Source organism: Phoenix dactylifera, chromosome 6 (assembly GCF_051530095.1).
Source record: "Phoenix dactylifera cultivar Ajwa chromosome 6, Ajwa_hap1_PhDact_Kaust_v1.1, whole genome shotgun sequence".
Taxonomy (NCBI): Eukaryota; Viridiplantae; Streptophyta; class Magnoliopsida; order Arecales; family Arecaceae; genus Phoenix; species Phoenix dactylifera.
In genome coordinates, this window is record NC_143195.1 from 22,728,661 (window position 1) to 22,755,024 (window position 26,364).

At 40.6% G+C, this 26,364-nt stretch overlaps 3 protein-coding genes across 3 annotated transcripts; all 3 read left to right on the top strand.

Annotated features, from left to right (window-relative positions):
- The first annotated feature begins 7,856 nt into the window (after positions 1-7,856).
- LOC148703160 (uncharacterized) lies at positions 7,857-9,061 on the top strand. The gene has a single exon (XM_088723303.2). It carries the CDS (start codon positions 7,898-7,900, stop codon positions 9,059-9,061), a length of 1,164 nt encoding a protein of 387 aa, XP_088579429.1. The 5' UTR covers positions 7,857-7,897.
- Positions 9,062-9,114: 53 nt separating this feature from the next.
- On the top strand, positions 9,115-11,364 carry LOC148703161 (uncharacterized). Its single transcript, XM_089923894.1, has 6 exons — positions 9,115-9,281; positions 9,368-9,595; positions 9,687-9,779; positions 10,009-10,113; positions 10,209-10,630; positions 10,775-11,364. The coding sequence occupies exons 1-4, from the start codon at positions 9,204-9,206 to the stop codon at positions 10,084-10,086; spliced, it is 477 nt and encodes a 158-aa protein (XP_089780020.1). The 5' UTR covers positions 9,115-9,203; the 3' UTR covers positions 10,087-10,113; positions 10,209-10,630; positions 10,775-11,364.
- Positions 11,365-13,813: 2,449 nt separating this feature from the next.
- LOC103710304 (uncharacterized) lies at positions 13,814-24,587 on the top strand. The gene is made up of 6 exons (XM_008795969.6): positions 13,814-14,428; positions 16,127-16,740; positions 16,846-17,038; positions 17,302-17,366; positions 17,441-17,651; positions 23,717-24,587. The coding sequence occupies exons 1-6, from the start codon at positions 14,234-14,236 to the stop codon at positions 24,083-24,085; spliced, it is 1,647 nt and encodes a 548-aa protein (XP_008794191.4). The 5' UTR covers positions 13,814-14,233; the 3' UTR covers positions 24,086-24,587.
- Positions 24,588-26,364: the final 1,777 nt, after the last annotated feature.

Consider the following 26,364-nt stretch of genomic DNA (forward strand, 5'->3'; position numbering starts at 1 on the left):
TTAGGACTAGAGCATTCCTTAGAAATTTAAATAACCATCTAGCTTTTGTCTCACACTTTGAGCCCAAACACATAGAAGAGACCGAAAATGATGTAAATTGGATAAATGCAATGCAAGAAGAATTAAACCAATTTACTAGAAACAAGGTATGGAATCTAATAGAGAGACCTTCTGAATATCCTATTATAGGCACGAAATGGATATATAAAAATAAACTCGATGAAAATGGAATTGTTATAAGGAATAAGGCTAGACTAGTAGCAAAGGGTTATAACCAAGAAAAAGGTATAGATTTTGATGAAACCTTTGCTCCTGTAGCTAGACTTGAGGCTATTAGACTATTATTAGCATATGCATGCTCTAAGGACTTCAAACTTTTTCAAATGGATGTAAAAAGTGCATTTTTAAATGGGTATATTAATGAGGAGGTATATGTAGAACAACCTCCTGGTTTTGAAAATCATCAATACCCTAATCATGTATATAAACTGAACAAAGCACTTTATGGTTTAAAACAAGCACCTAGAGCATGGTATGAGAGACTTAGCAAATTTCTATTAGAACATGAATTCTCTAGGAGAAATGTAGATACAACCCTATTTCTGAAAAAGCAAAACAAAGATATGTTATTAGTACAGATTTATGTTGATGATATCATTTTCGGTGCTACTAACAATCGCCTCTGCGAAGAATTTGCTGATTTGATGCAGAGTGAGTTTGAGATGAGCATGATGGGAGAGCTGAACTACTTCCTCGGGCTTCAAATCAAACAGTCTGAAGGAGGCATCTTCTTCAATCAAGCCAAGTATATCAAGGAGATGCTCAAGAAGTTTGATATGGAGGGAAACAAGTCAATCAGCACCCCCATGAGCTCATCATGCAAATTAGATCAAGATGAATCAGGTAAATCTGTAGATCAAAAACTTTATAGAGGTATGATAGGATCCTTATTGTATCTTACTGCAAGTAGACCTGATATTATGTTTAGTGTTTGCATGTGTGCTAGATATCAGGCTAATCCTAAAGAATCACATCTAGCTGCAGTTAAGAGAATTTTTAAATACTTAATAGGAACTAAGAACATAGGGCTATGGTACTCTAAAGAATCTAGCCTAAACTTAATAGGATACACAGATTCAGACTTCGCTGGATGTAAGCTTGATAGAAAAAGTACCAGTGGGTCGTGTCAATTTCTAGGAGAAAATCTTATCTCATGGTTTAGCAAGAAACAAAACTCGGTTGCATTATCTACTGCTGAAGCTGAATATGTTGCAGCCGGGAGTTGTTGTGCTCAAATCTTGTGGATTAAACAACAATTAGAAGATTATGGCATTAAACAAGATAAAATTCCCATTAATTGTGATAATACAAGTGCCATTAATCTAACTAAAAATCCAATTCAACATTCAAGAACTAAACACATTGAGATAAGACATCACTTCATAAGAGATCTTGTATTGAATGGTGATGTGACACTCCAATTTGTTTGTACTGATAATCAATTAGCAGACATTTTTACAAAACCCCTAAGTGAAGAGAGGTTTAGTGTGCTTAGGAGGGGATTAGGAGTGATTGATCCATCCTAGTGGTGGTTTCCACTAGATTCATTGATTTTGATGACTAGATTGTGGTTAAAATAGAGTTTCTTTTCAATAATCATCAAATCAGATCATACTTTAGTGTTTTTCCCTCATTTGGCACGATTATAGCATGATTTTTAGGTGCGTGCCAAGGTTAGAGACAACTCGAGTAAGTTTCAGAGTCGGCTCCTAAGGGGGAGTCGACTCGCGCATTTGCGGGAGTCGACTCGCAAAGATGGCAGCAGAGGGGGAGTCGACTCGCATATAGTCGGGAGTCGACTCGAAGTCTACAGGCGCATAAGGAGAGTCGACTCGCGCATATTCTGGAGTCGACTCGAGGTCGAGTCGACTCGCGACTCAGTGGAGTCGACTCGCAGTCGGGATCCGACTTTTTAACCCTAGATTTGTCGTTTCGAAAACACTTTTCTCTCAAGCCGCCACTGTTCAAAAGCCCTAGAGCCGACTCCTAGGTCGTCCCCGATCGTCTCCAACCCCTTTTTCCGTCGATCTTTCACCGGTTCTTCGGTTTTTCATCCCTTCCTAGGTCGCCCCCGGTCGGTCCCAAGCCTCCTCCGTCGACCTTTCTCCGTCCTTTAGGTTTTTCATTCCGTCTAGGTCATAATGCCGCGTAAGACCGTTGTCCGGAAGAGGTCCCGACCCGAGGCCGGTCCTGAGCGGTGCTCCAAGGCGCGGCACGATCCCGCGAGGCAACCACCTCCGGCTCGTTCCCCGCCTAGGGCGGTTCCCGCGAGGCCATTGGCCGGGAAGGCCGTCACCACCGGGAGATATGTCGACTTCGACTATCTCTCCCGGGAAGGGTTCACCATAGGTGATAGGCTTAGGACACAGGGATTAGAGTACTTCCTCACTTTAGATCTCCCCACTTACCCTAGCCTTGTTAGAGAGTTCTATGGTACCGTCCATCGGGGAGATGGGAGTATCGAGGGCACAGTAGCCGGTGTCCCTCTGTTTGTTACGGAGGATCTTATTGCCCACATCCTCCACCTTCCATTAGTAGGGGTGGCTCCCACACACCCTGAGGACAGGGTTGAGGCCCTTACGGCCGTTCTAGGGCATCCACCCCAGTCACCTCTAGACGAGGTTTCTGCTAGCTCACTTCCGATTGAGGTGAGAATCCTTTTGAGTATACTGTCTAGGTCCATCTTTCCTAAGACAGGGAGATTTGATTTTGTAAATGAGAGAGACCTAGCTCTTATGTTTTATATTCTTCAGGATACCCCGATCAACTTCCCCAAACTCATCTATAGGTATATGTGTGAGCCCCTAGATAGACCTAGGCTCACCCTCCCATACGGCATGATATTCACCCTTCTGTTTAGGGAGTACGAGATTCCCATTCCTGAGGGGGAGCCCTTTCGCGCATTGCGATGGACTGATCGCACGCGTGCAGGGACCCTACATAGGATGGGGTTTCGGAAGAGAGAGGGGATCTGGGTTAGGAAGTCGTCCCTCACCTCCCAGACCACCAGACCTTCCCCCAGTCCTGAGCCCGATTCAGACTACCCAGACCTTCCAGACCATCCAGACCTTCCATCCACTCCTCCTGCTCCTACCACCTCCGCCGGACCCTCCTCCTCAGCTCCACCCACTCAGCCTATGGAGGTCCGGATCTCGTCTGAGCAGCTCCGGGAGCTGCGGCAGGAGATAGTCCGAGATCTGCTCCAGGAGCTCCGAGGTTCAGTGCCTGCTCCCACTCCTGCACCTTCGTCAGCGTTGGTCCCTTCCTTGACAGCCGTAACTGATATGACGGTCCATGTGCAGGAAGAGATCGACAATGTACGGTTCCTGGTCCAAGCCCAGTTCCATAGCATGAGCGAAGTCTCGAGCACCACTCGGAAGATGCGCGATAACGTCCGACAGGACATGAGCACCACCACCCAGGGGGCCGAGCGCTTGTCGAATGTGCTCATCGACAAGCTGGATACACTTCAGACGTCGGTGACTGAGCTCTCCACTACACACAGCAGGGCCACCTCATCCATCATCACTCAGCTCGGGCATCTTACAGATGCGGTCACCCTCCTCATGGAGGAGAACAGATTGAGAGGAGGAGCCACATCCTCGAGAGGCGGAGCCACATCCTCGAGAGGAGGAGCCACATCCTCGAGAGGAGGAGATACATCCTCGAGAGGAGGAGCTACATCCTCGAGGAGACCGTAGCTACTTTTTGTATTTTGCTTTGACATGTATTGCTTTACGTTACTTATTGTATTCTGAAATGTACTTACATACAAATTAATACAATGAGTAGCCGCATTTTTTTTTCAATAATGTGTCTTTTGATCTATGTTTGATTGTGTGTTCTGTTTACCTCCTTTTTGATATGATGACAAAAAGGGGGAGAAATATGTATAAAATATGTAAAAGGGGGAGAAATATGCATAAAATATGTAAAAGGAATCAATGAAAATCAATAAAAAGATAAACTCTTAAAACACACAAATTTGTTCTTAGTGGATTCGGTACCTCGAGGCTCATTATCTCTCTTTTGGGGCTCCTAATGGAGTAATCTCCAGAATCTATTCAAGGGATATTCGGAGATTAGCTGAATCCTACTCAAGAACAAATTGACAGATTTTTCCTCTAAAAACTAAAAATTTCAGTTCATAAACTTCAAAGCATTAAAAGGAAATTCAGAGAATCAAAACATAGTAGAATGTATATGTTGAGGGGGAGAATCTGAATTTTAAGCAAGCTAAATTATTAAATATATATAAGCCAAACAATTGATTGCATGATATGAAGGCTTATATAATTCCAAATGAAAGGGGGAGCTTTAACTCCGAAATTTATTGTTTCACTCCTTTCAAGCTTGGATAAATTGAATTACCAGATATTTGAATTCATTTATGAATTTTATTTCATTGTTTATTGTGCAATTCACTTTACATATACTCAATATTTTGTCATCATCAAAAAGGGGGAGATTGTGGAGTGATTGATTAAAACCCCATTTGATTTTGATGAGCTCAAAGCATTTGAGTATAATTCTTGTTTACTAATGAATTCAATTAAGTGTTTCAGTGAAAATCCTGTCTACGTGTCTCTAGACTTGGTTCATAGTATTTTGGATAAGTTAAGAAGTCAGCCTGAACCAAAGTCTGAGACTCGAGTCGACTCCTGAGTATCACGAGTCGACTCCAAGCGTATCAAGTTCACTGGCACGGGCTCGAGTCGACTCCAGATCAGTACGAGTCGACTCCGACTGAGAACAGACAGAAGAACAGAAAGCTTCAACTCAGACTCCTGAAGTCGACTCCGATGTTCACCGAGTCGACTTCAGGATAGTAAGAGTCGATACTCAGAGGAACACAAGAAAAAGTCAGAGAGCAATTTTCGGACTCTGAGATTCGAGTCGACTCCCGCAATATGCAAGTCGACTCCAAGACTCCGCGACCATCAACAGATAGAAGACCAAGTTACTGCCTCTGAGATTCGAGTCAACTCCCAGACAGCTCGAGTCGACTCCAAGACAGCTTCACATCAAAAAGGCAGAAGACCAAGTTTCGGAAACTGAGAACCGAGTCGATTCCGAGGAAGTTCGAGTCGACTCCAAGACTGGACGAGCCAAAAGACAGAGAATTGGGAGTTCGGGCTCTGAGATTCGAGTCGACTCCCAGGACAGTCGAGTCGACTCGAGTGGATCAAATTCAAAATTGGATCCACGGACTTCAGTGGATGAGCCGACTCCGAAATTGCCAAGTCAGCTCCAGAAGTTGGCGAGTCGACTCCAGGTCAAGACGAGTCGACTCCCAGTCGTGAAGGCAACTTTAATTCAAATTTGGAACAGTTGCCGAGTCGACTCCGAAAAAGCTTGAGTCGACTCCCGCTACAGCCGAGTCGACTCCTGATCGCGCGAGTCGACTCTAACCCACGGACGGACACATTGTCAGGCTGCGCAGAGTGTGCAGAACGGGCAGAAAAAACTCTCTAACGGCTAGTTTCCGTGGGGGTTGGTTTAAATAGCCACAGAAGACTGTAGCAAGGCAGAGAAGAACCATTCCACTCCAACTAATCAAGCATTCAAGCTCCGCAACGTGTTCTTCAACGAAAAAGAGGAAGATCTGCATTTACTGCATCCACCTACATCTTTCCAGCAATTAAAGCCTTCTCCTCCTGCATTCAAGTCGACTACTCACTCAAGAGGAGACCAGAAGTTTAAGAAGCCATTCCTCTTCTCCAACCTAAAAGCGTTTGAGGCTTCTTAACTTCATTTATTGTTCATATTGTCTTTTATCTGCTTTTGAGAAGCTGTATTTTTCTATTTCTTCTTTTTATTTACACATTGTATTTGCTTGGTTCAATCGGAGGATTGAATCAAGGGGATTGAGGTTGGTTGGTGAGCCGAGTATAAAACCAACGTGTGTAAGGGTTCGATTGTGATCCCGAGAAAACAATCGGGGTGGTTCTAGTCGGTGAGCCTGGGAAAACCGACCGAGTTCGTTGTGAGCTCGTAAAACAACAAGTTTGGTGGTGAGCTTGGAAAACAACCGGCTGTAATCCAAGGGGGTTATAGTGAATTCCCAAGTGAGACTTGGGGAGTGGACGTAGGAGCAAGGGTTAGCTCCGAACCACTATAAAACTTGGTGTTTGTGATTGCGTGTCTCTATTCTTCTTCCTTTCATATCACTCACAGCACATAGTAATTAATTAAATAACTTACACTAGTTTTAATTACTTATCCACATCGTTTTAAATACCCAAATTATTTTAAAACCCAATTCACCCCCCCTCTTGGGTTGTCTATCTGGGCAACATGTAGCGACTAAACCAATTTAGTCGCGAAAAGTATGAATGCAGGAAACCAAATAAAAAAAAACCTAATTCCCTATTCTTCTCCTTTTCACCCGCACGTCGCCTTCACCTTGCCTTCACCCGCACGTCGGCTTCACCTGCACGTCGGCATCGCCCGTTCGCCGGTTCGCCCGTTCGGTCATCCCTTCGGCGTCGGCGTCCCAAGGTACGTTCTCCTCTCTGGATTTTAATTTAGCAGAGGCCGGGAGGGAGAGGGAGAGGGAGAGGGAGAGGGAGAGGTGGCCGGAGGTCGTCGGGAAATTAGGAGGCCAGCCGGGAGAGGATTTGATAAGCTGGGAGAGAAACAGAGGCCGGGAGGGAGAGGGAGAGGGAGAGGTGGCCGGGGGTTGTCGGGAACCAGTGGAGGCGAGCCGGGAGAAGAAGAAACCCATTTATTTAGCAGAGGCCGGGAGGGAGAGGGAGAGGGAGAGGAGCGGTGGCCGGGGGTCCTCGGGGGTTGTCGGGAAATTTGGAGGTGAGGCGAGAGAAGAAGAAACCGACGAGGGCTTCTCCTCCTTCGCCGCCGCCGCCGCCGCCGGGGAGGAGATTTGGGGCGAGGTCCTTTTCTTGGGCCGGCAGGGAGAGAGAGCGAGGAGGGATTTGGGGACGGTGGTTTTGTTTTGGGTGGAGAGAAACAGAGGGGAGAAATCAGGGGATTGGAGTGTTTTGGTCTTGGTTTTCCTTCCCTCACGTTACTCCGATCCAGCTGGGCCATCGGGAAGAAAGATAGGGGGATTGGAGATGGACTTCTTAGAAGGTGGAGATTTTTTTAATTTTTTCTTCCCATTTCTATTTGGGTTGAATGGTTGCTGTGCTGTGGTATCGAAGGGGAGATGGGAGATGGGAGATGAGAGATGGGATTTTTTTTAAACTAAATATATTTTCATGCTCCTATTCAAGAATTATATTAAACTGAAGAGGCTTCTTTATCTTTGTTAGATTCATGCATCTTTGTTGAAATAGTATACTTGACAGCTATCTATTTTCATATCATTTTTTTAACTATTTTGTACTTATTAAAATTTATTATTATTATAATAATAAAAAAAGAAAATGTCTCATTCACTGAATTTGTCTTAGGCCTCCAAATGTATTGGGCCGTCTCTGGTTTTCTGCTGCAACTTTTTTTTGCAGAATACAAAAATAAATCTATAAACTAATCAATCTAACTTGATGAAGTACTTTGTAGGTCAGTCAAAATGGACAAGAGTTGGATGACAATAAAAAATAGAATGAAGAGTAAAGAGTATAGAGAAGGGGTGAAGTCCTTTATTGAATTTGCGGTGGCAAATTTAGGCTCAGCAAATGATATTTGGTGTCCTTGTGTCGAGTGCATGAATGACAAAAAACAAAGCATTTAAGTTGTCAAGATTCATTTAATGTTAAAAGGAATCTCGCCTTCTTACAAGACTTGGGTGCAACATGGAGAATCGGTTCACGTGCATCAATCGGTTGTTTCAAATAATGCTAACTGTGACAATGGTGGAGGTGTTGAGGATAGAATGGCTGGGGATGGCACCGATGATAGGGAAGAATTGTCTAATATGCTGGAAGATGTTTGCATGGGCGCTTTCATGAATGACGATATTGACGAATTGCCTAATAACTTGGGGAGGGAGGATGCACAGAATTTTGATAAGTTGTTTGATGATGCTCAACAACCCATTTATCCTGGTTGCAAAACTTTTACAGTATTATCATTCGTTATTAAGATGCTTCATATTAAGGTGTACAACCAGTGGAGCAATTCCTCTTTTGACATGAACATGAAGGTATACAAGGAAATTCTACCGGAGTGTGATAAGTCTGTTACATGGACCCTTTATGAAGTCAAGAAATTTTTACGAGATTTGGGTTTGGGATATGTGCTAATTCATGCATGCAAATATGATTGTGTTCTTTTTTGGAAGGAGAATGCGAACCTGGAGAAATGCCCTATATGTGATGAGCCTAGATATAAGCTGAATGATGGTAACGGTAAGAAGATTCCTCATAAAATTTTGCGGTACTTTCCCCTGACACCGAGATTGAAGCGCTTATTTTTGTCTCCGAAAATAGCTGTAGATATGAGATGGCACAAGGAGAAGCGAGTGGATGACGAAACATTAAGACATCCGGCTGATGGGGAGGAATGGAAGAACTTTGATCGGCAACATCCTGAGTTTTCCAAGGATCCGCGGAATGTGAGGTTAGGGCTAGCCACCGATGGTTTCAATCCTTTTGGAAATATGAGCACATCGTACAGTATGTGGCCCGTTATCGTGATGCCTTATAATCTTCCACCTTGGAAGTGTATGAAAGAGCAATTTTGTATGCTGTCATTGCTTATTCCCGGAAAAACGGCTCCCGGTAAAGAAATAGATGTTTACTTGAGGCCATTAATTGATGAGTTGAAAGAGCTTTGGAAGGATGGCGTGCAAACTTATGATGCCTCTAGTGGAAGTACATTTAGAATGCGTGCTGCTCTCATGTGGACCATTAATGACTTTCCTGCATATGGTAACATGTCTGGATGGCCAACAAAAGGTTATTTGGCTTGTCCCATTTGTAACGAAGATGCTTCATCAGAACGTTTGAGGAGTAAGATTGGCTATATGGGTGCGAGGCGTTTCTTGCCTGAGAACCACATATGGCGAAAGAGCATCATCAAAGCGCGTGCGGGGTAAGATAGTTGGGAAAGGAATTGATAAGCTCATTGCCCAGAATGACGGAGAAAAGCTTTCTGTTCCAGTACTTGATGAGTGGAATGCTTTATGTGGTATTAATGCCCCAAAGGTAGCCAGTCTATTGGGGGTGTATATTAGGAGAATGTGTCCAATTAAGGGCATACAGACGTGGCGGCATGTAGACGAGGCTACTCAATCTGCTATCATACAATCTGTCCTTGTAATTATTTATTGCATAATATTTTTTTACATACTTGTAATAGTTGCATTGATCATACTACATAATGATTTTACTTATGTTTTTAGGACAAGTTCAAAATCTCGGATGATTATCATGGCAATCTAGTAGCTCAGCAAGCTGTCCACAGAAAATGCTACAATATTCACAGAAATTGGAGGCACAATATGAAATTGCATTACAAGCATGTTAAGAACGTCTTACATGTGGATCCTTATAGTCATCCATACGAACATGTGACTCAAGAGGATTGGCGCCACTTAATTGACGATGTGTGGAAAAGCAAAGAACACAAGGTAACTTACATATTTAGTGCTTCAGAGTTTATAAGTAAAATATTTGATCATAATATTTTCTTTAGATTTTTAATTTGTATTTTTTTTGAAGGTGAGATCAAAAGCTAGCAAAAAGAATAGGAAAAAGCTTGAGTACAATCATTGTTCAGGATCTCGGTCATTTGTTGCAACAATGACTATACAGGTAATATATTTTTGAGTATGTACTGGCTATATTTTTAGTGAATTGCCTGTGAAACAGTCTATGGGATAGTTTTGGCTATTGTAAAATAGATAATTTGCTGCAAGTAGATTTTTTATTCTAGTTTGCTGCATGTATATTTTTGGAATCCTTTTATGCAAGTAGATCTGACAGTTATTCTATTTTTTTTATTATATAGTGGCTATATGCTAATCTAAATTACACTTTGCAGCCGGAGTTTAATGGTTCTGAAAACCTTGAATTTCCAGAATTCTATAAGAAAACTCATACCAAGAAGAACAAAGAGTAGATTGATCCTATTTGCGCCGTGAAACATGTAGGTATCTAAAATCTCAATAATAATTTAAATCACTTTATGCTTTTGCAAGATTATATATACATTTAATTCTGTTGTTACCTTTGCATTGACAGTCAAAGATGTTGAGCTTGCGAGAAGAATCTTCCCAATCCGGTGTGCAATTAACATCAGAGGAGATGTCTAGGCAGGCACTTGGAAAAAGGAAGAGATACATTCTTGGATTTGGGGATGGGCCGAAGCCCTCTTCATCTTCTTCCACACCTAGTCGTGTGTCACAAGACCATGTTGGGGAGTTACAAAAACTTAAAGCTGAGATGGAGGAGATGAAGATGGAGCGTGAGGAGCTGTGGAGGCAATTGGAACAGGAGAGGAGAGAGCGTGAGGAGGAAAAGAAAGAGGGAGAGGAAGAACAGAAGCAAATTGCACATCTTACAAGTTTGGTGACAGAGTTCTTAAAGGAAAAGACTCAAACGCATAAGTCGTCTATCCATCATGATGGGGCCATGTATTCAACTGGTGGCACAAATACTCGTTGGTATGTATTCTCATTTATATTACGTAGATTATTTAGAGATTTGGACCAAATTAAGCGAAATATCATTGTGAACTTATACTTGAATTTTAGTTTATTATTTTTCACATGTGGTTATTGATTGTGTATTCTTTTTTGCTTTCTCAGATACATGGTGGAGTTATGAGCATGTGAATCTAGTTTTTGGTATATGGATAGCTTTTGTTCAGATGATCATGGTAGAGTTGTCTACAAGCAGAAATCAGTTTTTTGTTTATTCATATTTTTATCTACATGATGGTTGTTTGGATGAATTGCAAGATCAGATATTTTGGGATTTTTAATTTACATTTTGATGTGTTTGGTGATGATTATCACCTTAACATATGGTATGGATGAAACATTTTGATGAATGGTTAATAGGTTTGCTTGACTTTAGACTTATAGATGATGATATTTATAATGAATGATTATGGATTCTCCAACATTGTGTATACTTCTATTTGGATGAGCAAATGTATTGTGCAATATGGATAATGGATAGGCTGTGTTGGTTGTACAGGATTTGGAACGAGCCCAAAAATAAATATTAAGCTTATAATTTGAATTATTAATTAAATACAGGTTAATACTTTCTGCCACCAAAAAATGTTTGTTGCCAATGCATTCCAATACATTCTACGACCAAACTATTGGTGGGGGAAGATAGACATTCAGTGACCATATTTTTGGTAGCGGAAGACAAACATTCCACGACCAACTATTTGGTCGGCATGGGAATTAGTGACAACAAATTTGGTCGCTGAAAAGTTGCTTCGGCAACCAAACGTTGGTCGTTGTTGGTGTACCTTAGGTGACCACACAATATTGGTCGCCAAAACCTTTCAGTGACTAGGGTTCGGCGACGAAGAGTATTCTAGTCGCGAAAAGGTTTCGGCGACCAAATATGGTTATTCGGCGACTAGAATCTTAGTTGCTGAATATGTATTTTCTTGTAGTGATAAATTTTTACGTTCGATTAATCTTTATCCATATTAGTCAAATATTGATCTACTTGGAAAAAAGGTAAAAATTCTTTCAACCCGCTCAACTTGAATCTCTTAAAAAAAATAAAAAATAGAAAATTCAATGGAATTAAGATCTAGGTCCCACTTTCTTTCATTATTGCATAATAAAACTAAGTTACGAAGTCTCCAGTTTTGCAAGCAAGATCTGTCCATGCATAATTTTGGTCGAATTTGTTTTATACTTAAAAGAGCATATAACTCTTCCGAAAGAGACACGACTAGTGAAATTCATCAAGAAAAAACTAAAATCTTATGAAAGGTAGATCTCGACTTTTACATCGACTTTGCCAATAACCACATCATCCAATTTTTCTTAGATTAGGAGATATGCGTAGATAAAATATTTTTGAAAGAAAATTTGTGCTTCAACTGACCTATTTTGAAATCCAAAAGATGAAATATACTCTATATCACTTGGTGCGCCACACCCTTGAGGGGCGGTGCCACATCATAGGGCTAAACAAATTACCTAATTTCAAAATAAAGATAGTATCTTAACCAGACATTGTATTGGCAAGTTAGGGCTTGCAAATGTTTGCCGTATGATTCAATTTTGTAATGCAGCAAATCTTGTTCCTGGATCTTATACAATTCTCCGCATGGTCAATTGAGTGGTCTAGATTAAGTCTTATGAACCACAATATAATGGATATAAATATCGATATTCTTATATCTGAACCTCTATTCCATTGGTTTTCAGCCCTATGCTAGATCATGGCATTAAGCATGCATGCCTGCCTATGTGAACATGGACTTTGCCAATACTTGTGTATACATGGAACATGCCTTTTTCTCTCAATTTGCAAGCCCATTGTTGCATATTCATGGTCTTGACTGTAAGAACCAAATATTATTGCATGCCCTAGACTGTGTACCAGTCATCACACGGACAAAGGTGACTGCAAGGCCCTCTGGCCGTAGGGACCCATGCCTTACTTCACGTATGTGCTCATGTGAACGGCATGTGAACTGTACGACAAACTCTACTGGATACAAAAATTGCAGCGGAAACCGAGCCCTGCTGTCCTCATTTTGGTGACCTTTGTGTTTTCTACTTTGATTACCAGTCCTCGTAACGTTGCTTTTCGTTTTCTTTTTATTTAGGTGGCTATTTTATACAGTCTCTAGATACAACTTGCGAAGTCTATTTACAAGAGATCACGCAGTTGTGCAGGAACAGATGGACAAGAATCCCACGGAATAGGCCCCAAATAATTAGCAGCGTTAGAGGCTGCCAGTTTGCAGCATTATAAGTGGCCTCCCTTTAAATGTGGAAGATGTTCACTATAAATCCAATAACATGAGGAGGGCACAACCAGCTTCAGATATTAGATTCAATGCCCACCTGATCCCTATCCCTGAATCCCCCTCCAGAATAACACTGGAAGCTTTTAGGACCATGGTGGCATGTACAAAATCCTCCCATGTTTCTCTCAGCTTTACCAATGGCACTGCAATATCATATAAATGAGAGCCATCTCCTATGATGAAAAATAGACTAGGATTTTCTATCATAAAACCTTCACTACTATTGGTACCTCTATGATCAACACCACTGCCATCAAAGTTAATTTTATTAAAAAAGATGGAAGCTCTCAAGTAAAATGGTTCATCTGGGGTTAAAACCAATCTCTAATCTAAACAAAAAGAAAAAAGGAAAATCTTTAGGACAAAATCTCACGGCCCCAAAGTTTTTGAATGCTCCGTATTTTTTAGTGCGGCCTCTCCAATGTAGCGACAGTTTTCAATGTTAAGTAACCGTCCCCTCTAGCATAAACTAGATCAAAATAATTTATACCAATCTCAATGCGATCAAAGTTTACTTTAATGAGCACAAGTTCCAATCATGGTTCCAGTTCCTGCCCACCGGTTCTGAGATCCTGACCGTTGGATCGAAAGACTTTCCAAAAGATTAGCCGTCCGTGGGAACAGCTTGAAAGCTGGAAGGAGAACTTGGGGTGCCTCCAGTTCCTGCCACCGGTTCTGAGATTCTGACCGTTGGATCGATAGACTTTCGAAAAGATTAGCCGTCCGTGGGAAGCTGGAAGGAGAACTTGGGGTGGGTGGGCCCAGTACGCGTCAAGATGGTGTCAATCTAGCAGCAGCTATTTCCCCGTTCGGTGGCCGACAGCGGTGATAAGAATTAGACCCCTCTCTCTCTCCCCCAGCTGTAGTCAGTGCTTCAGCGCCTGAAATTCAAACTCCGAAATCTCTTTCCCTGCGGTTCAAAAAATTCACCGTAGGGAATCCGGAGCCTGTGAAAAAAAAAAAATTACAAGGGCTCTTTTCTCCGAGATCTCTCTTTAGCTCGGGGGGTCATCACGAGACCCTATTCTCCTCTTTTAAGGACCCATCCCACCTTTCATTAATTTCTCCCATCTTTCATTAATTTCCGAGTCCCTCCAACCCCAACCTGGTATCTGGAGTTTCCCCAACCTTCAAACGGGAGTCTCAACTTTCTTTTAGCTCCTTCTTGTCCCATCCGATGTTTCCCTAGAGGGAACGAGGGAAAAATTAACGCCTTGTTTGTATTAGTTCGATTCTGCTGAGAATTAATAGCATGCAGAGGGATCAGAGCAAGCTGGGATTGGGAATAAATCCAGTGGTATCGGCGGGGGCGACGATTTTCCGGCAGTTGAAGAAGAGCCGGAAGAGCTCGTTGGCGGGGAGCTCGACGGGCGGCGCGGTGCTTCTCTTCTTCCTCATCGTCCTCCTCCTTGGCGCCTTTATTTCAGCTCGCTGGATTAACGACTCGGTGAGTTCCCTCTTCTTTCCTCACTTCTCCTCACTACTAGATTTCGGATAAATTTCCTAAACAAATTTACATAAAAAATCCTTCTTTTTTCTTCGTTGTCGAATCTTTCCCGGTCAGGGGAGTCAGAGGTGGATCAATTAATTATGGAAATAGAAACGTTATAAACGGATCTGGCGAGACTTTTCCATGCAATGGTTGTCAGAAATGGAGTTGTCTCGTTATGGCCTCCATCGTGACGGGAATCTGGTTCTCCTTTCATCATCTCTTTGCTCCTTTACCGTTTTTCCATCATTTCTCGTTTATTTTTTTTAAAGCAAGGTCGAGTTTTTTCTTTTTCTTTTTTCGGTACAACGTATAAAAGTGAGTTACGCAAATACTTATTTATAAACGTATAAACTATAAATTGTTCTGGTTTCAAATACATGGCCGTCTCATCTTGCTTTCAATTTTGCTATATAGTCTCAGATCGCTTGGGATGCTTGTCTGCTGACTGTGTTAGTAAAGCTTTAAACTGTTGGTACATTGAGGATCCAATGATTGGGTTGAAAATTTTTGTCCAGTATATAATTCTACTGATATGTTTTGGTTCAATTTATAAATTCAGTTCAATTATTCAAATAAATTCTAAATATATGCTAAATTTTTTTATAGAATTTTGGCCGATCTACTCTATTTTTTTTAAAAATATAAATTTAATTTAGTTTATAATTTTATAATTTACTAGTTATATTGGTTCTAGGATTGTGTTTGCGATTGGCGTTATAGAGCATGGAAAACTGGGTGCTGTCTGAAGTGTTGTCCCTCGGTCTCATTCAAATCACAACCTAGTCGTATGGGTTGGACTCCGAGATTTGTCTGGTTGTGGATTTTTTCTTTTTTTTTAAATTTTTGATTGATGGCTGGAATTCCGATTGTTTTCGTCGTGGTGTCTTGCCGTCAATCGTGTTGTGGGGGTCGGATCTCCGACCACGTTCCAAAAGGAAAGTGCTAACCAGCTAGACCTCAAGGATCTAGCGGCTATCCATTTGCCTCTCCGTTTTAGTGGGTAATGAATTCTATATAAATATCAAGCTCCAAAAATTTCAAAGCAAATGCATAAGACATACCTACCACCAAGGCCATAAAAGTGTCACAAGGATAACTTTCGTATCAAGTATGCATGCTAAGACAAATGCTATTGAGCATGACAGCACTTTAAGCATGTGAGTTAGCTTAGCTTACAAATTGAAGTGAAAATTAGCACATCCACCTCTTAGGAACCTCTTCTCTGTATATAAAGTGAACCCATAAATTTCTGTGGCGGATCCATTTGTCAAAGACAAGCTGAATTTATTGTAGAAGGAGATAATCACCTGTGCCTAGCACCTTTGCTCCAAAAAAGAAAAAGAAAGAAAAAAAGAAGCCAAGTAGGTGAGTATTTGTTTCATCTGAACAAGTGATGGGTAGCATTACTTTTATCTCAAGCTAGTCATCTCACTCGTGCACAAGAGAACAAGTGTAAGTTCTTCCCTTTTTAACTTTGGAGCCTCTTCCAATATAGGTGGTGATGATTGACACAAGAAAAAGCAAGGACTAACCAATCTCCTCCAAAATAAAGCATGTTTTGGATATAATAGTTATTCTTAAAGAAGGTGTATGTTCTCCCTTTTCCTCTTGCTGATCAATCTCCTTTTTTCTTTTTCTAATACATACTTGCAGGACATTAGAAGCATAACAGCCACTGCTACCGAGACTCAGATTCTGATCGTAACTCCCACCACCACCCTCCAGCAAGCCCCACCACCCCAACCTCTCCCCCCAAAACCAAAACCCAAACCACTCATAATACCATTCAGCTGCCCAACTGGCAACCAGAACTTAACCGACATCTGCCCTTCAACACCACTGCCACCTCCGCTTTCCGACGACGCCTCCCTCCCCCCTTCCCCCTCATGCCCGGACTACTTCCGGTGGATCCACGAGGACCTCCGCCCGTGGAAGTCGACAGGCATCACCCAAGAAATGGTCGAAAGAGCCCGAAGGACTGCCAACTTCCGGCTTGTCATCCTTGACGGTCGGGCCTACGTGGAGTACTACCACCCCTCCTTCCAGACCAGGGATGTCTTCACTCTCTGGGGTATCCTCCAGCTCCTCCGCCGCTACCCAGGCCGCATCCCGGACCTTGAACTCATGTTCGACACCGTCGACTGGCCTGTCATCCTAGCCCGGGACTACCGCCGCAGGAACGCATCGGCGCCGCCACCTTTGTTTCGATACTGCGCCAATGATTTGACACTCGATATCGTCTTCCCTGACTGGTCCTTCTGGGGTTGGTAATTCATTCTACTGACACTTTAGCTTGTTTGCTTTCATCCTGCATTGTAATAAATTGAAAGTTTTGGTTGATGAGGACTAAGTGGTTGTGGAATTTCATTAAGGCCGGAGATCAACATAAAGCCATGGGAGGCGCTGCAGAGGGAGCTGAAGGAAGGGAATGAGAGAGTGAGGTGGATGGATAGAGAGCCTTATGCCTACTGGAAGGGAAATCCAGCGGTGGCCCCCACCCGGCAGGATCTTCTTAAATGCAATGTATCTGAAGCTTATGATTGGAATGCTCGGCTCTATGCCCAGGTATCTTTAAAAAGCAATGCTGCAGCAACTTAGAACAATCACCCAAAAAAGTCACTCAGGTGCCTTTTACCAATCACTTTGCTTCATTCAATGGAACACTTCACATGATGCTGATACAAAGGGAGCAATGACAATGCACCACACCAGCTGAGTGACTTTTTTGAGTTGCTAAAGCATTTTTCATCTTTGAATGCATTATTTTAAAGTGTATTTTGTGTAGGCATTTAGAATTGGACTGCTTACTTATCATGATGAACTTGTAGGATTGGTTCAAAGAGACTACGGGAGGGTTCAAGGAATCAGATTTGGCCAGCCAATGCATTCATAGGTAATTAATCACTTTGATTTTGTGTATTGTAGAGGAATTGAAGACATGAATCAAAAAACTAATGGATGCTATAGGTACAAGATTTATATTGAGGGGACAACATGGTCAGTGAGCGAGAAGTATATTCTGGCATGCGACTCACTGACACTGCTGGTGAATCCAAGGTTCTATGACTTCTTCACAAGAGGGCTGATGCCGGTGCAGCATTATTGGCCGGTGCAGAGCGACAACAAGTGCAGGTCCATCAAATTTGCCGTTGATTGGGGCAACTCTCACAAGCAAAAGGTACTTGACACAGTTGCATTCTAGGATTGTGAGGCACACACTCCCATATTGAATGTGTAACAACCTAGGACCTCTTCCAAAAAGACTAGCGGAAAAGTATTTTTTGAGTTTCTTAGCCTTGCATAAATACTTAAGATCTTTTCAACAAATAATTGACGTGGGACTAGACGCACACCCGTACGGATTCTCACATACTTCTTTGGTTTAAGCCTTGATGTCCTTGCCAAGATAAAGTTCCAAATATATTCAAATGTATGCACAAACACCATGATCGGCCTGTGGTCAGCCTTAATGAGCTATGTTGTAGTGTCCCTTTATCCACATGGGCTATGAGCCGGGTCTTCTCTGATACTATTTGAAACAACTCAGGACCTCACCCAAAAAGGCTAGCCGAAAGTTTTTTTTTTTGGATTACTTAGTTTTGTATAAGTACCCAAGATTTTTTTGGTAAATAACAGATGTGGGACTAAACACACCCGCACAAGTCCTCACATAATGACAATAAGAAAAATCAGTTGGTGTAGTATTACTAGCTTTTTAGCCTCTTGTACTGCACTCTTTGGAATTCAAATTAAGGAAACATTCTATGATATAAGCAAAGTTGTGAACTACTGGCTTGCCATGTGATATAAGCAATTGTTGCTTTATGCGACAACCTTGATGTGAATCCCTCCTATTTATGATTTTCATGAATCCCCTTGTGACACATGGAATGCCCGTGGTGTAGGGGTCCATAGCATTGTGCTTCAAGTTATACTATAAATGTGGAAAAATGTTTCTACTTGACATAAATGTGATGCAACTGCATGATATGATTCAATTGCAAAAATTGATGAATACCTTACTGAATTTGTTGGGACTAAATCATTTTCCTAGCATGTATTGCAATATCTAGTTGTATTGCATTCACTATAGAAAAGGCAAAGGAAATGATGGCATTTACCATGAGAAAGACAAATTTTATTTTTCATTTAAACATAGCATCATGCCCTGTCCTACTAGCATGAGGAGGCACATGACAGATAGCCGCACACCTTGTTGGGTTTGACCCTTAGGACATGCAAGGCTTACCTGAAAAATTAATTTTTTTTCAGATATTTTTCTACGTAATATTTAGTAAGGTAAAATGTAAAGTATTAAAAGAGAATTCTTAAAATAATAAAAGTTCTCATTACAAGACCAACATTATTATAGACTAAATCAAATGTCATTTGCATAACACTTTCTTTGGATCAAAATAAAACAACTCCTAAATCCTAGCTCTCTTGCTCTCATTCCCTTAAACCCATCTAGGCTATTCGTTAGCATATGAAAAGAATAACGAAAAAGACAGTGAGCTAATAGCCTAGTAGGTACCTCTACAAATTTAACTGAATCAAGCATATAATATGCAATGAAACATTAAAATAAATAGCATGCCCAAATAAATGCATCATTTAAGGAGTTTCATGTGTAACTTATAGACAATTAAAATAATTTTACCATCCAAAAATGCTAGTGTATGAAATGAGACTTTCATGTGGTTGGTAAAGAAATTTCCCTTTATAATAAACTAGTTTATCATTTGTCCTCTCATAGTCTTGGAAACTATGGTCATGATTCATCCCACGATAAGGATCAAAAGAGACTAGCTCCTGAACAAGATAATGCCCTCGATCAGCATGTACTAGCAATCAGCCATAACTGGTGAGGCCCAAAAGAAAACTAGCTCTGAGTCATATCAACATGCCAGCGGTCAGTCTCGATTGGCTAGGTTTGAAAGAAATTAGCTCCTAAAATCATAATATGCCGGTGAATGGTCCACGCCAGTGATCAGCCTCGATTGGCTAGGGCTGAAAGAAACTAGCTTTTGAAATTATAATATGCCAGTGAATGACATATGCCGTTGAATTAGCTAGGCCAAAAGGAACTAGTTCTAAACCACATTAATATACCAGCTGTCAGAGGGTTAACATTAATTCCATAGTTTGACTAGAGCGTTAACATTAATTCAATTCCAAAACCAGTTTTCTCAGTCACATAGTGAAAACATTTCTTTCAAATAATCATCTATTTTCAAACAAGATTTGACATCTCCTTTCAAACGTTTTTCAATGTACAAATCAAATCATCATGCTCATGATTACATTACATGCTACAACAAAACAAATAGTTTGCTTGAAGCATATTTTCATCATGCAAAACCTACCTGCACATATAATGAGGTCTCCTATGCTTGATCCATATTTTGTAACTTATTTTTTCATGCATGATAAACTTTTCTTTTGTTTAAATAAACTGTATATTTTTACATAATTTGTGAAGAATTAAATTTCAAAATATAATACCAAAACTACAAGCACATTGATTAAGATATAGGAACCAATATACTCATACATGCCGATCTATGTATCAAATACAAAATAATTTTTCATAAATAAAATTTGTGTGTATCTTTAAGACCCTAGTGTAGAGATACTTATAGAACAAGTTATAAGGCACAAGAATTCCTCTAAAATTGCTATGCACGACCTATTTAAAATATATGGATAATTAGTTTCCCAGAAGGATCTAAAACAACAATAATTTCATTCTAAAGCTGGGATATATGAAAGATCCCTTTGTTTGCAGGGCTCACCCAAGGTTTCGCAACTTAGAAACCTTCTAAGTCAGGGGTTGTGACCCTTGAGCTGTCGACCAGGAGCCAAGATCTAGTTGCACATGTCGAACATAATTTGACCCTCAGGAGTACCATCTGTCCTCTGATATTAGATCAAAGGAGGTATTTGAGATTACCTTGGGTGTGGGGTTTGCCCCTTGAGTCAAAGGCACCTCCAAGCTTGGCAGTTTTGGACTCCATTTCATCTGCGAGAAAGACATGCCAAGATGAGAGAGCAAAAGAGATAGAGAGGTGGAGAGATAAGGAGGGATAGAGAAGATATAGAGGGAAAACGGATGAGAGGGAGGGAGGAAAAGGAAGAGGAGGTAGAGGGGATGGCTGATGGTTTTGGTGAACATAGGAAGAAAGATGCAAAGCAAGAAACTTGGCCAAAATAGGGGATGATGTTTCGATCTCTATGTAGCTCACTTGCTAGATGCCAAGGTTTTTTCATGCGGCCATGGAATATTTCGGAGGAGCGGTCAGAGGTCCTGCAAGGCCACAGTTTTAGGAAACAAATAGAGACGATGGTGGATTGTGGAAACAGGGGCTAGGTCAATCAGATTTTCAATGATTTCTTGAGGCAATCTGGGCTGATGGTGGTAGTCTGGTGACCGATAATGATGGTGGCCGAAGGGCCGCAGTCCATGGCATTAATAGGTGGTGATGAGCGACAATCAACGACGGGGCCTGGTGGGAGAAAAAAAGGAAATAGGGCATAAAAATAGGGGAAGGGTGGATCTCAGTTATCTCATTACAGGCGAGGTTCGGGGTTCAAATCAGTAAGGGGAGAGCAGCAGCCAACGAGGTGATTTGGAAGAGGGAGGAGGTTGTGGTGGAAATAGGGCTCTGTGGTTCAAAAACAAGGAGGACCTCCAGTTTATAAGATGGGCGTGATTCTGGCCCAAGAGAGGAGGGAAAGGAAGAGGAAGCGAGACTTGCCCCTCCTTGGTTGGCACCGATGAGCAAGGAAAGGAGCCGCGATCCTCAGCCCTCCTTTGCTAGGTTGAGGGGAAATAGGATGGAGAGGGCGGTACCCAGCTGCCGCCCCTCTCTTTCGACTGGCTGGCTTGATCAACGATACCCCGGCTAAAATTGGCAGGTAGCCCTCCTCCCCTGTTTCTGGCCATTACACAGTTTAGTTTATAAGTTCTTGGGAACCACATAATGTATAGTGTATGCTTAGGATCAGATTCAAACAATCCTAGTGAAAGATGTTTTGCACAAGTTGAGGCAGAATGTTCATGGAGTTGTTAGATCTAATCCATGGACTAGAAAACTAGAAACTAGCCGCATCCATGACTGGTTTGACAGAAAATTTGACGATTTAGAGAATGAAAAATCTACTCAATGTACCTGGAAGTGTTGAATATTTTTTTGGGATCTTCTCTTGGAAATAGAAAAGTCAGATTTTCCAAAAATGTGAAGTATAATTGTCCTTATTGAGGTCCTTCTAGCACAACAAGCAACTCGGAGGCCTTTTCAGGCGGAATGTAAGTTTTTATGTCTTTCTCCTTGCAACTAGATTAATGTCTTCTACCCTGTAGTGCATAGAACTTCAAGAGAAAAGGTGCTAACAGTTCTACCAATTGCATTTACTCATATATGGTGCACTTTGAAGCATGAGAAAAGAGGTCATCTTTATAGAACAGCATTTGGGCTTAAGCAACCAAGCTTCCATGAGCTCAGCTTGTATCCACACATACCATGAGTTCTGTGGGTTGATGGTAACAGTGAACCTAGAGTTATGCATTATTTTAGGTGTTATTAAGACATAGCTGCACTCCATAGTGGAGAGCATTATCATAGACTCATAATTGTAAACGATTTCACTTTTTTTTAGAGAATCAGTTGGAGTGCTACCAATCCTTTCTTTACAAAATGAAAGGAAGAATTATTTTTGTCCTAACTTTAGGAAACACCCTTCAAGTTTCAAACTTAGAACCCCCATCATTTGGAGGAGGAAAGCAATTTTTATGCTGTTATGCAATGCGTTATGTTATACAAGTTAATATACTTGACCCAGCCACTGCACTTGTTAGTTCTAATTAACTTAGATGAGTAAACATGTGTCTTGAGCAATAGTTTGAAAAATGGGTACCACTATGGTCGTGGAGTTCAGACACTCATGATACATCTAAATTGATGGTGTAATACATGAATATTGTTTTGGTTGGTCAACCTAACTGTTTGGATGCCGGAAGATCTTAAATCTTTCTTTAGTTATAGAATACATTGGAGTAGTGTTTGAAGCTAAAAACGGGAGAAGATATATCCTGATTTTTAGAGAATTGTAACTTGCTCAAAACATATTTTTTCTTATCCAAAAAAAATTGGGATGAGGGAATTGAAGGTACTCCAATCTCTTGGAGCCCCTCTCTTTCTCGTTTATTTCCAGAGCAAAATTTCTATTGCAGACAAGTAATCCATGAGTGCAGGTGGGTCTTCTCTCTGTATCTCTCTCTAAAAAAGAAGGAACAAAAAGATAATCTGACATCCAAATAGCTCCTTAAACTTCTCAATTCTAGTGGGAGGGTACAAAGAATGAAGGCAAAAGGAGAAAGATATTTGAGGTATGAAGGGAGTTCATGAATTTTGTTGATTCAAAGTTTCCATGAATTCACTCTTTTTAGATGGATCTGGATATCTAGAAATAGTTTGAAATGGAAATGCAACAATATCCACCAGTTTCTTGCACTTCTCACTTCTTTACTTTAGAAAACACTCAATTGTGTGGGAAATCTCACATGGATAAGGTTATTGGACATTTAAAAAGGCCCTATAATGTTAATTATAGCAGATTGAGCTTATCCAAAAATTCTGCATGAGGGAGGCATGTAAAAATTTATCAGTTGTAGTTGGGCCTTAGCCCGTAGGCCAATAGCGTGTGACTTGTCGATATAAGATTGATATATTTTGTTATATAAAACAGTCCTTGATATTTGAATTTTACTCAATAACAATAAAAAAATTAGAAATTAAAGTGATGAGTTAGCTCTACTCATCCTGGCTTGGTGTGATATTCCTGAATGTCATCATATCTCAATGGGCCCCAAACATTTATAGTCCTGTTGGTTGGGGCCAACTTGTTGATCCAACATAGAACAAAACAAATTCCTGAAATGATTGGTTTGGCATGACCTAGAACTTTGCTTCAGTTAGGACTAAACGGAAATGGATTCACCAGCCTTCATCTTGTGAACTTACAAATTACTCTAGCAACAGTCAACCTGCTATTAACTAGAGTCCCTACAGCATCTCAGAACGATTAAAACCCATGATATCCAAATAGAAAAGAGACGTATCGACTGCTAGAGCAAGCCTCTGTTGGTCCGTTATTATCATATACATGTAATCTAACATTAATTTTCTCTGGTTGCAATAATTTTTAATATCCATGTTTCTTATCTGTACAAATCCCGAGCAGGCACATGCTATAGGGAAGGAGGCAAGCAGCTTCATTCAAGAGAAACTGAAGATGGAATATGTCTATGATTACATGTTCCATCTGTTAAGTGAATATGCGAAGCTCTTGAGATATAAGCCTACAAGACCACCCAATGCCGTGGAATTGTGCTCCGAGTACATGGCTTGCCCTGCAGAAGGTCTTGAGAAAAAGTTTATGATGGACTCCATGGTGAAGTCTCCTCATGATTCAGCCCCATGCACGCTCCCTCCACCCTTCAGTCCAGTGGAGCTCAAGATTTCAGCGAGGAGGAAAACTAATGCCATAAAGCAAGTGGAGTTCTGGGAGCAGAGAGCTTGGGAGAGTCAAAAGAGTAGGCCAATGCAATAAAGCAGGTGTTAACAACCTTTTTCCTTGTCCATAGTCCTACGGTTGCATATAGGATAGGTTGTTAAGTTTCAAACTTATGGCCAAGTAGCTGATCATCTATATTCCCTCCACGTATTCAGGTACATAAATTATGGGGTCCCTTTTATTTTTGTTCTACTTTTTGGGATCTCAGGCATTTTGATAGTAATTTGGTTCTCTATAAATTATTGGAATGGTCTTGAGGTTTCACAGGATGCTGTGCTTTGTGCTATTGACATAGTCAAGAATGTGTATCTCAAAATATGATTCTTGGCTGCTGAGGCATGACATTTTGGTGAATAATCTGAAAGGATGCCTTGTGAGAGTTGAACAATCAACTGAGCCACCGAGGAAACAAAACATTGTTTGAATGGCTGAAGCAGAGTTTGTAATAATCTCTTTACATTCAAAAACTGGATGTTGTTATAATTTCTACTGGCAATGCTTGTGAGAGCCCAACATGCTGAATTTTCTTTTTTTCTAAGTTCTTATGTCTACTGTTACTAGTACTCCACCTGCATGTGGCCTTAAAACTGATTCAAAATCAACATATGGAAAGGAACGGATTAGATCGTGCAGTGCACAAAAGATTCGTCCACAAAAGTGTGTGGCCTGTAAAGCATGTGTGACGGTAACAATTTTTGACAGGGAATGGCTCATGAGAATAGTCAAAGGAATTACTGAAGTTTTCCATTGGAAGGTCCAAAAAAAGAAAACAAGTCACGCATCATGTCAAAAAGAGGCCAAGGTTAAGAAACTAACTCAAGGGCAAGTTATACTCGAAAATAATCTTAAGATGTTTCGCATATGATCCAGGACCTTGAATACCAGATCGAGGTGTATGGGAGAGAGTTTGGTGAGGTGGAGTCTTGATAATTTATATCTACCGAGATTGCAGCTTTGTCCAGAAAGAGACGAGAGAAATAGGCGTATATCTTGATAATGGATTTGTGCAATGGTTTGTAGTTTATTTTTTTTACTATTAATATATGATTTTTTTTTAAATATAGAAAGGGGCTACATCTCTTATTGCGGAACGTGTTGGCGAGTTATCATCATCTTTAGAGATCAATCATGACGAAGCTTGTTTTATTGAATTGATGAAATTAGAGCATTATGATCGAGTGAGAGGTTATGGAGTTAGAGTCACTTCTACTTAATTGTTTGCACTGAGCAAATATACCCAGGATGCTAGGCAAAGTAGAAGCACTGCAGTCATTTGCAGACTGGAGATAGAGATGGAGGAGATGAGGCAGAGCCATTAGATAGAGATGTAGTTCTTGAGGGCTCAGTTTGACCAGATTGCATCCTTAGTGTAGAGATTTATTCCATCTTAGGTAAATAACTATATATATATATATATATATATATATATATATATATATATATATATATTTATAATTTTCATGTATATTTTATATAGGCTTAATGATTTATAATATGTTATGATTTTCGTATTCTCAACTTCTGAAGTTTCTACCTTTTTCTTTGATACTTCCAATAGTCATATAGATGATGATGATGCTGTTATGGACTATTAATAGCTCTTAGACTTTTTTTTTTTTGATGTTTTATATATGATGTATATTTTTATGTTTCTTCAATTCTTTGACTTGTAATGGACACCCAATCATGTTTGATAGTGTAATTAGTTGCCATTTTTATATATGATACAAGTGTTATTATGTGACTTTTGTTATATGACAAAAGTGTTTTTTGAGTTCTTTTGTTTATGTTTGTTATATGTGACAACTGATATATGTGTTATATGCATAGGTTTTGCCTTTTTTTTTCTTGTTTTTCAAAAAAATTATACAAGTTGGCGATGCTTTAAAGCATCACAATATTCTAAATAAGACAATGCTTTAAAGCATGGTCAAAAGATCCTCTAATGATGCTTATTAGCATCGTTAATTAGCGAACACTAAGGTGCATTGTTAATTAGCAATGCTGAATAGCATCATTGGAAGCAGTTTTCATGTCCCCCGTGGCGCGCTTAACCTCCTGACATTTAACCTCCTGACATTTTTAAAAGCATCGTCCTGTAGCGATGACAGCCTAAAAAGAATGACGCTGCCCAAAAGTATCGTTTTTATTTTCTTTTCTACGCTTGCAAAAATGATGCTTCTTCGACGTTTTCTGTAGCCTCAGGGTATGATCTTGCGATGCTAATAAGTGTCAGCATGTGATTTAAAAAGCACCAGAAATGGCTATTTTTCCTGTAGTGATTAGTATAAACTATCATTTAAATTTTAATGAAA